General features: G+C 43.6%; 1 protein-coding gene across 6 annotated transcripts in view; it reads left to right on the top strand.

The window, feature by feature from the left end:
• Positions 1–823: 823 nt before the first annotated feature.
• TECTA (tectorin alpha) overlaps positions 824–13,999 on the top strand; it is a 76,826-nt gene continuing 63,650 nt past the window's right edge. For 2 of the 6 annotated variants that reach the window (XM_069470768.1, XM_069470773.1), the window contains exons 1-7: positions 824–1,079; positions 2,362–2,491; positions 3,681–3,745; positions 4,943–5,008; positions 6,880–7,013; positions 9,835–10,122; positions 13,761–13,898. In XM_069470768.1, the coding sequence (XP_069326869.1) occupies positions 3,682–3,745; positions 4,943–5,008; positions 6,880–7,013; positions 9,835–10,122; positions 13,761–13,898 (690 nt within the window). In that variant the 5' untranslated portion in view covers positions 824–1,079; positions 2,362–2,491; position 3,681. Of the gene's footprint in view, positions 1,080–1,811; positions 1,857–2,314; positions 2,492–3,680; positions 3,746–4,606; positions 4,679–4,942; positions 5,009–6,879; positions 7,014–9,834; positions 10,123–13,760; positions 13,899–13,999 lie in introns of those variants that run through there. The other 4 variants (XM_069470769.1, XM_069470771.1, XM_069470770.1 and 1 more) reach the window with 4 other exon arrangements.

The following is a 13,999-nucleotide window of genomic DNA, read 5'->3' as shown; positions in this document are numbered from 1 at the left end:
AGGTTGGGGACAGCTGCAGATATGTATGTAGACCCTGATTTTGGTATTCTACAGCTGTCTTGCTTGACCACCTGACTGAGTCTTTGTCACTCAACAGGGCTCTCTGGAGCAAAAACAGCTCCTTAGGGGAGTCCTGCTTTTGGTGGGAGGTGCTAAGCCAGGCGCCCCCACCTTGTCCAGGCATTCGCTGGGGGACACCCCACGAGGAGTATTAGTGTATAGTGTGCCCATGGCTGAGGCTGAGCCTGAAGGCTCTAAGAGTTGGAGACTGTTGGCCACCCACAGTGGCCTTCTCACATCTCTTTTGCAGGGGCTCTGAATAGCGCATGTCCATGTCTGCCACAACCAACAACAGCATCGTTTCAAACTAGCTCAAATCTGACAATCTCTTTCACAGAAAAAGTGTATGGAACTTAAGGAAACAAAACAAACAACATTCAGCACAGAAGACCTATTCTACTTGTTTTTAGGGAATTATATATTTTTTGTTTGGTTTGAGCTGTCTTTCCTTTTGCCTAAAAGGCAGCATCAATCTACGACATCTTTACAAAGCACAGATATCTTGGGTGACTCCCTTCAAGACACTCCCTCCCACCCCCAGTTTAAATTTTGTCAGGAATCTTTGCCCACCTCACACGCTCAACAAAATAAGTCCTTCTGCTAACACAGCATGGAAAGAGATTTCTGTCACTTGTCCACCTGTGGCCACTGAGCACATACCCAGAACACATACTCAGCGACCGGCTTCCCAGCCCAACAGCTGATCTACCACACCAGTCTCTCCTCAGGAGTGCTCTCTCGCTTGGAGCCGAATTCTCAAAGGCTGATTCATTTATGCCACCATCTTGTCCCAATGGCATTCATCCCAGTAGCAGTCCTGCCTCGAGAAGGGTGAAGCATCTAAAATGGGTCAAGAGGGCTGAGATATAAATATCCATGAGTGCATGAAAAAAGAAAATGCAAGCAATTAGTATGCCACTAGCAGTTTTTAAAATAGAACCAACTATCGCTTCAAGACATTTAGGTGGATACCGGGCTAAAATTCTAACAAAGGCTGGGCAACCAGAATGCTTCTCTAGGTGAGTCTTGGATTTGAGCTTAATTTTATTTTAAATGGGCACCCAAAAAGCTAGATTTTCTGTTCTATAAATATATGCCTTTTGGGGGAAAACAGTCATTTGACATCTGTAAGTAAATAGATGTGGAGGATTCATAATACCAGTGAGAGAATAAACAATGTGTGAAACGTATTAAATTATCACAGATTTTTTGAAAAATATTGAGTAATTTAAGCTAAAAAAAAAATAGTTCCCCAAACACTCTTGTCCATTTAGGGCAGCTTGCTTAAACCGGGAATTAGATCTCTTTCATACAGTCAGCATTCAAATATCTGGTTGGAGAAAATTTGGAGTAATTGTTAAATTCTCATTGATTTACAAAAGAATTTCTTTCTGCTACATTCATATTACTTCTTTCACAATAAATTTCATTTTAAACATTTTGAACAGTAGATTTAGCTTATGCCATAGCCAATTTTTCTCATTCCACATCTACTGGATGCTGGGGAGCATCGAACCTAAGACGTTTTGTTTTTCCCTTGTTCACAATGCCTTTTAAATTATTTACTTACTGTAAATTTTTATCAGAAGAGGTCTATCTTCCCCCCATTTCCCCAGCTCCCCGATGACCCTCACTGGGCATCAGGCGAGGTTTCCAGGGCATAGTTTGGGGTTTTCCCTTGTGCAAGCTCATGCCCGCACTGGGTGCTTGGTTCAGTTTTGCCTGAGAAGTGCCCTGGCCTCTCACCTACACAGCGGTGTATCAGAGAGAAAAGAGAAGGAATGAAGCCTAGAAAAGTTTGGAAAAGTTTCTTTAAATACTTCATGCATACCTGTGAAAAAACAGAGTAGAGCCTATCTGTGGCGACTGTTCAAAACCAGAGAAACAAAAAAAGACTTTAGTAGAAAACCAACTTCATTTAAATGTTGGAGGCAGCAAAGCTTTGTTTGGAGTTTTAATCCCATGCCGGTGGATGCTAATTCTGTAACATTATACAGTTGCCTTCTTTTGGGTACAAAGGTAGAAGGGGGGGAGGTTTCTTTTGTGTTTTTCAGTGCAAAGTGATTCTGATCAGAAAGGACCAAAGTTTCAGCTCCAAGTACCTGACATTTCCATCTGAATCTACTTTTTTTTTTTTAAGGGGGGGAAAAAAAGGTCTAGTTTTTCAGGAAAAGAACCTCTCTACGCAATCCTGAAACTGATCTTTAGATTTAGTTTTCCTTAATCAATAGAAAAAAACTTGATTGCAACTCAACACTTACCTGACTCTAGCACAGGACTAACTTAATTTTTGGTTTTAAGAGTACGGGATTCAGACGTCATTTCAGGAATCAGAAATAATTGGCAGCAAGTTGAGGAGAATTGACATGAATTCTTATTTTGCCAAGATTTGACTTAATATTTCTCAGTCCCTCCAGTCTCTGCAGAACAGGTTAGTGACATTTTTCATAAATACAAATATCTAAACGAATCTTCCTTACTGCTCTCTGAACAGTTTCCCTTAAGGGCTCAAGTCTTAAACTTGCAGGACATCTGCCTCCGCTAAAGCTGCGTTGTGATCTCTAGCAAAGTCTTTGTACCATTTTCAGGAAAACTGACTAATATTTAATATGTGCTTGAAATGTCAATGTGTATACTTGACAACTAAAGATTTACAATAAAACTCTCACATTGCTTTTCCGTGAAAGTCTGGCTGAAGAATTGTGATAACTTCAAATGATAAGAGGAGGGTTTTTATTTGTGAGAATACTGTCAGCAGCAAACTTCACGGTCTAGCCATGCAGTTTGATTCTTATGTCTAATTTGAGCTTGCATCTGTCTTCGCATTGCAGCTTTGCAGAGCAGCACAGACCAAACACACTCCTAATGAAGGGTAAAGGAACCTGACATGAAAACAAGTTCATTTTCGTAATGTTTCTTCTTTAACTAACTTGCTGGAACTAATGACTTGCTTGTGCACTGGATTCTATTTTTATTGTAATTCCAAGGAGCAATACTGGAGTGGTCCCTTTGTATTACCAATGTAGCTGTCATTCATTTCACCATGGAAAGTCAGGGGACAGGGTCCTAGACCACCCATGAATCTGGCCAGTACTTCAAAACGATGGATTGGCTCCCTTCTATGGAGAAGGTGATGGCAAACTCTAAATCCACCTACCTGTAGAACCACACTGTGCTTTGACTGACTTTCTTTGACCGTAATGGAAAGCTTTTGAGAAAATTAAGAAAGCCAGGTCTCACAGAGGACGCGGTTTGTGTGCTACAGGTACAACCCAGCACCCGCCACGGTAGAGTTGAGTCCTGTTTTCCAGTGCTTGCTTGGATGCAGAGTAGATTCCTCTACTCGTTGCTGGTCTCACTGATTCTATAGAATTACCTGGAAATTTCAATGATCTCATCACACTTCCAGACTGGCTAATTTGTTCATGGAGTGTTGAACTTGGGAGGACCTGCCAGCATTCAGGGAACTGCTTCCCAGCTCAGAACGACTGATGCTGTTATGTGAATTTGTTCTGTGATGGTTGTGATGTGTCTCGGGATTTGCCACCAAACACACCTGGTGTTCTATTTACTGTGGCAAGCTGGGGATTTTTTTTTTCTTTTTCTTTTTAAAATTCCAGGATGAATTATTCATCATTACTTAGAATTTGGGTCTCTTTCATCTTCGCACTTGTACGGCACCAAGGTGAGTACTGCAGAATTCCATAAAGCTCTTGATTAGCATGCTCTTGAATTTATAAAGAGAAACTTTTATTGGAACCATAATTGTAAGGGCAGGTGCACATGTATCAACAGATACAACAAGAAAAATGTAAATTAAATTCTGTTGTCAAGGGCAAAACTCATTAACTTTGAATGATGTTTGCTTACATTCCCACTTTTTCTTATTTAACTTTGAACATAATTTTTATAGACCAGGTTGCCCTGTATTAATGGAGTAGATACTTAAAATAATGCAAAATATTTCCATTAAAAGCAGATGGGATAGGTGTGTGTTTACCCGCATGCTTGATCATGGATTCCCATTAAAGCATTTAACTCATGGTGGTCACTTTAAAGAATATACTTCTTTTAGCCAAAAATTAGGAAGTCACAATGGCATTGATGTTGGTGACTTGTGTATCGGTGACCTTTTAATGACCAAAAACCTAAAACTGCGAGTGAAATAAGATAATTACTCCCCTCCTTGTGACTCCGTGTTCTCTGTGTAGTGTTGCCCTAGATATGTGAAAGGCCACATACATTTCTTTCTACTGTTGTTTTTGGATTTTAGACAAGAAAGATGAGACAGTCTACATGGATTTTAAACTTTTATGGCAAAAATTCTAAAGCACCTGTCTTTATTTTGCTGGTTTGTTTGGTTCAGCTGGCAAATGGTTGCAAGTCTGAAATGATCATATCTATACGCCCTTCGACAGTGCCAATATTTTTCCAGAGTTGGGTGCATTTAAACAGTTGGAGCAAGTGAACCAGGGTGTGAAACCCCATAATGATGGAGTCTCTGTGATTTCAATCTCCCACCCCTACTCCAGGAAAGTACATTTTATTTGGTGAAAGAAAGAAAATCTGGAAACACAGTCATTTTAATCATGAAATTCTCAGCCTAGGACAAGCATGGGTAGGATATTCTTTCTTTCACTAACTCTGATTCTATGGGGTTAGGCCAGGCTGCCAACAGCTATATATTTTTTAATAGTAATGACTTCTGAGATGGAACCTATTGTAGTTTAAACTTACTCCTTTTTAGAAAGCACCCTCATTTTCACTGGGCAAGTAATATTGAATATTTACAACATTAGATATTGTTATTTTTTATATTCTTCTTAAAATTGAAAATTTTTAACTGCTCATTCTTTCCTATTCAAAATCACAAACTAATTAGGATCACTCGTGAAGAGAAGAATCTTACAAACTTGTCTCACCTTTGGAGCAGAGAGAGAAGTTGGGGGTCAGTCTTCATGGCCATTGTTTTCTGTGTCCTCCATGAGGGGTTGTGGGTTTTTCCATTCTCTAGGCAAATTGGCCAGTGCTGCCCCAGACACCAATGAATCTTTCCATGAAAATAATTATAATTCAGTGTGAATTTGAGCCCTTACGCATACTTGGACATGAGTCCTAAAAAGTTCCCTATAAAGGATAAATCTATGACATGATTTGATTTGTTTACCATTAACTTAGGAAAGTTTATCACCCTTCAAATTTAATACGTACGTGTGTATAATGCTGTGGTAGAGATTATAAAGATATATTTTTTTTAATTCCTACTTTCTAGGAATTTGGAATTTTTGACTATAATGTAAACAGGAATGTTAGAAGACCCTTTTTCACCTACTGATTGTAACATTAAATACAGCTCATGGGCTGAGTGCTCCTGAGATTAAACGAGCCACAGCACCTCCTAAAGGCTAAAATCCGGTCTGCGTCTCAGAAACTTTTGGGGCTCGGGGAATGAAGCGTATACACTAAGAACCAGACTAGTTTTCCCCACTCCCCTCTAATGTCAGCCCTTGGAAAGAAAGGAGCTGTCCCTCCAAGCAGATCTCCTCTTGCTGCCCCTCCAGAACTGCAGAGCTGGCACTTTGCCTGGCGCTGCCGGGCTGCTTTCTGGCCTCCGAGCTCTTTCGCATGAGCTGTTGTCTGCTCACTGAAAGGCTCCCAAAGGAGCAGGACGGTCCTTGGCCAGTTGCTTGCCAGGCTATCAGCCCATCTGTGCCGCGCGGGGGCCTTCCCGTGGCGAGGGCCCCACAGGAGAATGGGGCTGGCAGCGAGAGCAGGTGCCTCGGGAACTGTGGCCAGACACCCCAAATGGATTTGCCGCCGCCCCTGACAGCTAACAAGTACTTTTTAAAAAAGAAACAAAGAAGAAAAAAAAAAAAGAGGATGTTCTCTTGTTTTATTTTCTTTCATTCAAGAGAAGAAAGGACAGAGGCAGAGACCAGTGACACCCAAAACGTAGATTATTTCACAGATGCCATTAGGCCTGATCCCCAGGTAATGCAGGCTCTGGGGAACCTGTCCCATTTCTCTCACCAACCTGGGCCACAGCTCACAAGAGTCTGGATGGGACACTTCGGAGCAGTAAACCAGGTTGGCAGCAGAGGTGGCCACCCTGCCCCAGGGAGGGCGCTGTGTGCCTCTGTGTGATGACTCTCACCTGTGGCCAGGACAGTCAGAGCCCCGCACCTCCTCTCCCAAGTTCTCACTGCCCGACCTCCTTGCCCGGGAGGATCCCATGTCTGTCTTTTGTAAACAGGAGCTGGGCGTGGTGCCTCCTGGGGGTGGCCCTCAATCAAGGTCATTCCTGAGCCAATTACTACAAACCCTCTCCTCCTCCTTTTGTCCTGGGTCCAACTGTTGTTTATTTCCTTCTGGGATCTGGTATCTTCTACTGTCATGCAGCAGGAGGGTGGGAACCCCTTTCAGGAAAAGACACCATAGTGGAATTTTTGAGCTAGAAGGGAGCTTCATAGCCATGACCATTCCGGACCTAGAGGCTGCCTCTCAGTACCCGGAGAGCTCCAGGCAGGGATAAGTTCCAGCCTTCCAGCCAGTTGTAACCATGGCTCTCACCAGGAGCCGCGGAAGCCTAGGAAGTGCCTTCTCCCAAGGAGAAATGGTATCACCCCCATTTTCCCTTTCCCCGAGGCAGAAGCTAATGCGCTGTGCGTGGCCTAGGTCTAGGCTGAATGAGAAGGCAGCCTGACTGTGTTCAGCTCACAGGCCTTATTGAAAGAAGCCGGCGTTAGCAGGTAGGAGGGAAGTCGCTTGCCAAATGGAAGAGGGAGCTGCCATCTATCTAACCACTATCTCTCTTGACAGTTCAGCCCAGGGAGCTCATGTATCCATTTTGGCAGAATGACACCAAAACCCCTAAAGTAGATGATGGAAGCTCATCTGAGATTAAGTTGGCCATCCCAGTTTTCTTCTTCGGCGTTCCTTACCGCACTGTCTATGTAAGTGGAGAAGCAGCCCAGCTGTTGCTCTGTGGCTCTCCCTTTCGTTTGTCATTAAGAAAAGCATTTTAAGTACCTTCATCCAGGGCTCCAGGAATGGAGGATTTATCGGCAGCCAAAACAACAAGTTCTGAGATTTCATGAGCTGATGGGTTTTATGATTAAGAAAGTCAAAGGTATATTTAATGGCTAATGTTCATAGTAGAAGAGTATACAGGGCAATAAATTGTTTTTGTGGGTGATTAAACATAGAAGAGAAGCAGAGGTCCCAATGCTATGAACATTATTTCTGCTACTCAACAAGATAAAAAGATACAATGAACCACAATACTAGCAATATCATTTTTCTTTCCCTTCAGGGGGTGTGAAAAGTTTAGGCATCTGCTGTTCTTGGGCTTCCTACCAATTTGGAGCGGAGTCGGAACATAGTAGAGGGGTAATCAGCTATTATATGAAAGTTGTTTGCAGAATTGGCCACCCTCACCGGGTCTGTGGATATGCCGCAGGGGCCCATTGTCAAACCTGCACTAAGAAATGGTACCATTTGCAGTCAGAGCTCTCCTGGGCACCTGTGTTCTTGGGTTATTTTTTAGGATCAGTGGGTTTACTGCTAGTGAGACTTGCACATTGAGAGGAAGATTCAGAGTGCTGAACCTGTCTTTATCTTTGACCATAAGGAATTGGGTGAGGCATATATAGATTATATCACATCCTGTCCTAGTCTGTGCCCTGCCTGGAGGAAGAATGAAACTCTAAGCATTCTACTTATGGCCATTTGCACACCTCTGTTGTCCCCAATTTTTGATTTATAGCTCACGGCTGATTCCCACTGGAAATAGTTCCCTCTTCCCTTACCTAACCAGAGGTCCCTGAACCTGCAGCACCTGCAGCACCTGGATGCTCTTTAGCAATGTCACCACTTGGGCCCCACCTCAGCCCTACTGAACAGAAGCTCTGGGGGGAGAGCCCAGTAATCTGCGTTTTAATGAGCCCTCCACATGGTTCCAGTGCCCACAAAAGTTTGAGGACCACTGACCTTGCCCATGGAATATAATGGAAACCCATGTGAGCTATTGTCAGCTGCCTCTGCTAGTCACTGCGTTTAATTACACCTATTGTTCCCTAGCAAATGCTTCACTCTGGCATCCCGACATGGCTTTTATGCTCTACGCACAGCAGGGCCTTCCCAGTCTGTGTCTGTAACAGCTTGCTGTAAATTTTGGGATGTGTTGACCCGATTTTGGCGATGAGAAGGGAGTGCAGGACTTCCATTCTCAAAGCCTTCGCCTCCCAGGCCTCTAGAATACATGCATTTAGTTACGTTCCTCTTCTCCTCCATTGCAGTATGTGACATGGAATCGGAAGAATTCTTTGTTGCCCTTGCAAAAGGAGAGTGCTTAGTTGGAGGCAGACATGTCTGAGGGTAAATTGTTCCCTGCGATTCCAGCACTTTGAGTAGTACAGTCTTTTCCAAGCCCCTGAGTTGTTATCTATGACTCAAAGACAGTAGGCTCCAAATGTCCTTGTGGCTCAGTCTCAGCTTCCTGTCCAAACCCCACTCCCTTGTATCCAAACATGCAGACGTACCCTTGGCCCAGGAACTGATACTTACCTCTAGGATCTGGGTCACTGTTGACGTCCATAATGTTACTGATTAACAGGAACACAGCAAGTAATTAGGATATATAGGAAAGTGATCTCCAGGTTTTCTGTATCCAAGAGTTGCAAGTATTCCTGTCACAGGCATTTCTGCTGCTGACGCCATGCAAGGCACAGGGGTAAATCAGTTTACTATCCAATACAGAGCTGCAAACGCAGGTAGAGGCTGAACTGTTTACAGATCCTGTGTAAACAGAGAGTACATAGTGGTTTGTGATTTGCAGGAAGGTTCTGTAATTTAATAAGTTTACTAAGCCATTTACAAATCATGAAGAAATCACCATAAGATGGTTATTTACATATATGATGTAAAGTATTAATGTCTCAATTTTTATGCAGCTATTGTACAAAGCAGCTATCAAACTACACACACTGGAATGGAAGTGGGCATCAGTAGGTCTCAACCTCGTCCTTATTCTGAATACAGAAGTGGTTGGGACATAGCAATGGAGGCCTTTTCTACTATCTTACCCAGAGCAGGATATAGGTCATCCTGAGATCGGAGTTTGATGAAGGAGTATTTCATTTACCTTTCTCTGACACTTCTGCTTTGTCATAAAATAGGAATCCAGGCCTAATATGGGGCTTCTCAATTTTTTAATTTAACTTTGCTTCTATGTTTGTTTGTGTGTTTTTCTTGTGTATTTTGAATCTGTGACTCTGGATCTGTCTTTGTTACTCACATTGCTTCCTGGCTGGCCCAGCGTGCGCCCATGCACACACACACAGTACACACGCACATATACAACCGGCCCCCAGCACACACACCCAACCCCAGGTAGACACACACACATACACACCCCACCCCCAGCACACACACACCCTCCCAAAGTACGCACACATATACTCTCATGCGCATGCACAACCCAGGAGCATTTATTTGATAAGTGTAAACAGAGATAGAACAAAGAACATGAAAATGACACTGATTGTTAATAAGAAACGAAGCTGACTACAAATTGAAAGTGAAAGAAAACCAATGAGTTTGGAAGTAAATGAACCTCTTAGTTTGAGCAATGGAAGCTGGTGTTTGGGGGATTCGAAGTCAGTAATTTAAAAGTTGTTTTCATTCATATGATTAGGCAGATGTCCGTCTCAGTTTGCGACTCTGAAGTTGTCATGGTTTCAGATTGACTGTGCAAAACTTCTCTTATTTTTGTAGGTCAACAACAATGGAGTTGTTTCCTTCAACGTGCTCGTGAGCCAGTTCACGCCCGAATCCTTTCCTCTGACGGATGGGAGGGCCTTCATTGCCCCATTTTGGGCAGATGTGCACAATGGAATTCGAGGCGAGATCTATTACAGAGAGACCATGGACCCTGTCATCTTGAAAAGAGCCACCAAGGACATCAGGAAGTACTTCAAAGACATGGCAACCTTCTCTGCCACTTGGGTTTTCATTGTGACATGGGAGGAAGTCACGTTTTATGGAGGCAGCAGCACTACACCTGTAATAATTCAAATTTTCCACTTTCCACCTCATACCCTGACATCTAATTCTTGTCCATCTTCACTGCCGTGAAGGAGTGTAATTGTTAGACCTGAGGAATGTCAGTTCCCTTGAGTTAAACTAATGAGTCTTGCTACCCACTTTCCAGGAAACAGAGGGAAATATCATAGCTAACCAGTCCAGTCAGCTGTAATATTTGAGAAGATGTGTCACTCTTATCACAAATCATTATGAATGTCTAAAAAGAGCCCCTCAGCAATTTCCTTGCAGTCAGTAGCATTCCTATTTCGCAGGAGAGTGATGAAGGCACCGAGACCTGTTTCAGGCCACATGATTAGGGACCCATCCAGGGACCCCAGAGGTCCTTTTCTCTTGCCAGAGGCACGAATGCTTCTTTCCACCCCTAATTTTCTTCCCCCCGCCCCAATAAAACCTGGTCAGAAGAGAAAAATAGGGTCCCAGGTTTGGACACAAATGATCTGGCTCATTTTATTACATTATGACTTTTTTTTTTTATTGTGACCAGGGTTCAAAGTATTCATATTTGATGTTAATTAGAGTGGGCAGTTAAAGCGTTTCATGAATAAAGTTTCAACATCTGCTCTGAAATCCCAAATGAGCAGTCAAATAAAAGTCAAATAAGAAAGATTATCGCTGACATTATCGTAGAGATAATCAACTTTCTACATAAAGGGACAGAATGCAGTTTTCACGAAAGCCTGCAGCTTATTTGAGTGACTTTGGCAGTGGGGAGTTTTGAAGTAGCAGACGCATCTTCCACTGTATAATTTCTAGTAAGCAAAGACACGCAGAAATCGGCCCTCCACTTTCTTAAGATTATTTCCAATTCCATCTGTTTTCCAATTTCCTTGGCAATGAGTCAATTGTTTAGGGGTGGAACAGAAACTGCGGAGTTAGAGAGAGGTGAAAAAGTGCTGGGCTTGCAGTTCAGAGCTGTGACACAGTGAGCACATTGTGTTTTAGCACCTTCTAGCCCGCGCATCAAGAAGCACTTTATCGCTAAGAGGTTCTGTAGAACCGAAAGACACAAGGTTTAAACAGTGGATGCATTGGCTAGAAATAACCTCTAAAGAAGCATACATTTCCCTCTGTCATGTTATAGATCGCTAACAACTCCTCGGGCGATGTTTTATGTCCTTTACGCCTCATAGCTTACGGCGTTAGAATGCAGGATGTCAGCAATCGATAAATTTTAGTCAGTGGGAGAAAAAAAAAATAAAGAAATGCTCATCAAATGCTGACCACCTTTTTTTCAAAAAAAAAACTTCCATTGGCGATAAAAATGGCAAGATAATTTAGATACTTTCTGGTTTGTACTTTGGAGTCAATTTCTGAACTAGGTGAGAACTCTTTCTATGAGGATGAATGAGGTAACATCTAAGTGCTTTGAGCTCCTTGGAGAAAAAGGATGCTACAGTCTTCCAGAGCTGCAAAAGTATCCATCCACCCCTGCTTTTCAAGTTGGCCCCACCTCTTCCATCCCATCTTCCAGGTTTCCCCTTCTATACTGGAGCACATATCATCGGGCCAACTAAACGCTGGGCGTGAGAGATCTTTTTTAAAGGCAGAAAGTCTCGTGGAAGCCCAAAGAAAGGGAAGTGATGAGGCAAGGGGACATGTTTGCTTCAAGGAAGGAAAACTAATATTTACTGATGGCTTATATGTGTCGGGTGCTGTAATAGGCTATTTTTGCATAGCATTGAACCCTCACAAAAATATTCCCTGACAAGTACTGTCTCCACTTTCAAGGGGAGGGAACAGGCCCAGAGAGGTGAAGTGACTTCCCCAAGGGGCAGGAAAAGGGCTTCACACTTCCTGGAGGCAGAGCAGTGGTTCAAAACAAATTCTCCTGACTCTGAATGCTGAGCTCTTCTTTCCTCAGCTGCCTCCTCTAGGTATTGCTGCAAGTCCTCCCTCTGCAGCAAAAAAAGGTTTAGCAAGAATTGAAAAACATGGTGTTACAAAAACAGCCAGAGGAGTCTTGGAAAGAATGTTGAAGAGCCCTGTAGTGCAGGGGTGCATGCGGATGGCAGTCAGCTTTAGGGGTGGCATTAGGATGGCGAGTTTGTTTGGAGGTGATCTCTGGGCTTGGAAATGGGTTGTTCTCAAGACCTGCTTGGACCAAAGCTATTTCCAGCTTCATTTACAGAGAAGGAATTCACTTCTGAAGGAGAATCCTGGTCTGAAGGAGGGTACAGCTTTAGTCCTTGTGTGACCTTGACTTTGCACCTGTCCCTTGAACTTGACCCTGCTAGTGACCTTTAAGCAATTTTGAGCTGACTGCTCACAAATCTCTGTGTCCCACTTTCCTCTTCTGTCGAACAGAGCCAGAGAGTGAAGGCATATACCTGAGCAACGCTATCATAAACGCCATCAGCTGTGGCCGGCACAGAGCTTGGGGAGAAAGTTCTTTACAAAAAGGGCTTTTCTTTACTCGCACCTTGCTTCCTTCTCTGGGACTGTCTAGAATGGGGAGATTTGGGACTTCCAAGATCCTCTACCCCAGTCTGATTACACAGGATAAGGATTTAGGTCTTCCTCTGCGTCGGACAGAGTGTTCACCAGGAAGGTATCAAGCGCTAGGTTTCAATAGGAAAAGGTCAATGCAGCCTCTCCTTTTAACTCTTATTTTTTTTCTAATTTCCTGAAAACATGTGACAAGAGGTATGGTTTAGCAAAGAGAAAACGTAAAGAACAGGGTTTGCTACAGCTTATTTCTGAAAACTGTTGCAGCGTTGGTTTGAATTTATACAACATCTCTGTCCTTAAAAGTTTACAATTAAGACACCATGTAATGACAGTGCTCTAAAAGATAGACTGGGAGCTCTGGCTCAAATCCTATTTTCTGTTGCTGGGCCACTGAGAAATTTCCAGCAACTTGTTTCCCTTAGTCCTCAGTTTTCTTAGCTATAAGATGGGAATTGGCAAAAAAATAAATAAATAAATAAATAAATAAAAAATTAAAAAATCACCCATCTTAGCATCTTAGTGTTGGTCTGTGGGTACATCTGAGTGTTGGCAATTTTGCAGATATAAAGTGATGCACAAATGCTTACTTAGAGGAGCAATTTCTCCCCGCAAAGTGCTTTTTAAAAATCACTTTCCAACTTCCATTTTAAAAGGGAGAGACATCGTGGCAAGATTAGCGTTGTTCTCCAGGAAGGGAGAGCGCAATCCCCATGACTACTGTAGTCTCCCTGGCAGTATTGCTCCCTCGCCCCCCACGCCCCACCCCTGCCATGGGAACAGGTGATGGCATCCTGTCCCTGGCTCCACTCTCTCCTGTAGTTTATTCTCATGCTGCCATCTATAGGTGCTCTCGTGTTATCACAGGCTTAGTCAGGTCTGATTTTTCCGTCTGGTACAAATCAGAGATGGAAGCGGGTGCTGAGTCAGACTCTAGGTTTATCTCAGGCAATTTCTCTTTTAGACGCACAATCCCACATGCCTTGCTTTTCCCACCAGAGGTGAGAACAAATTCAGAGAGGAGGCAGAGCTTGAGGGCCTGGCTGCCTGGGGGCGGGAAGGGCACGGGGTGAGGGGAGGATCTCCTTGGGGTGCGAGGACCCCTTGGGGAGTGCCAGTCACGCATGGGACCATGCATTCCCATCCCGTAGGTGAACACCTTCCAGGCGGTCCTGGTGTCTGATGGCTCCTACACATTCACGCTCTTCAATTATTACGAAATCAACTGGACCACTGGCACAGCGAGTGGCGGAGACCCCCTGACGGGTCTTGGTGGAGTGATGGCACAGGTAGGCGGCTCTCCACTTCACCCTTCCGCACGTTTCCATCGCTGCACTCTCTGCTTAGGGAATTCAGCATCCTGGAGGGAGTCCTGCAGGTAGCTCTTAAC

This window comes from Eulemur rufifrons, chromosome 6 (genome assembly GCF_041146395.1).
Source record: "Eulemur rufifrons isolate Redbay chromosome 6, OSU_ERuf_1, whole genome shotgun sequence".
Classification (NCBI taxonomy): Eukaryota; Metazoa; Chordata; class Mammalia; order Primates; family Lemuridae; genus Eulemur; species Eulemur rufifrons.
The sequence above is the reverse complement of the archived record's forward strand: the minus strand, read 5'-3'. Positions and strand labels throughout refer to the sequence as shown.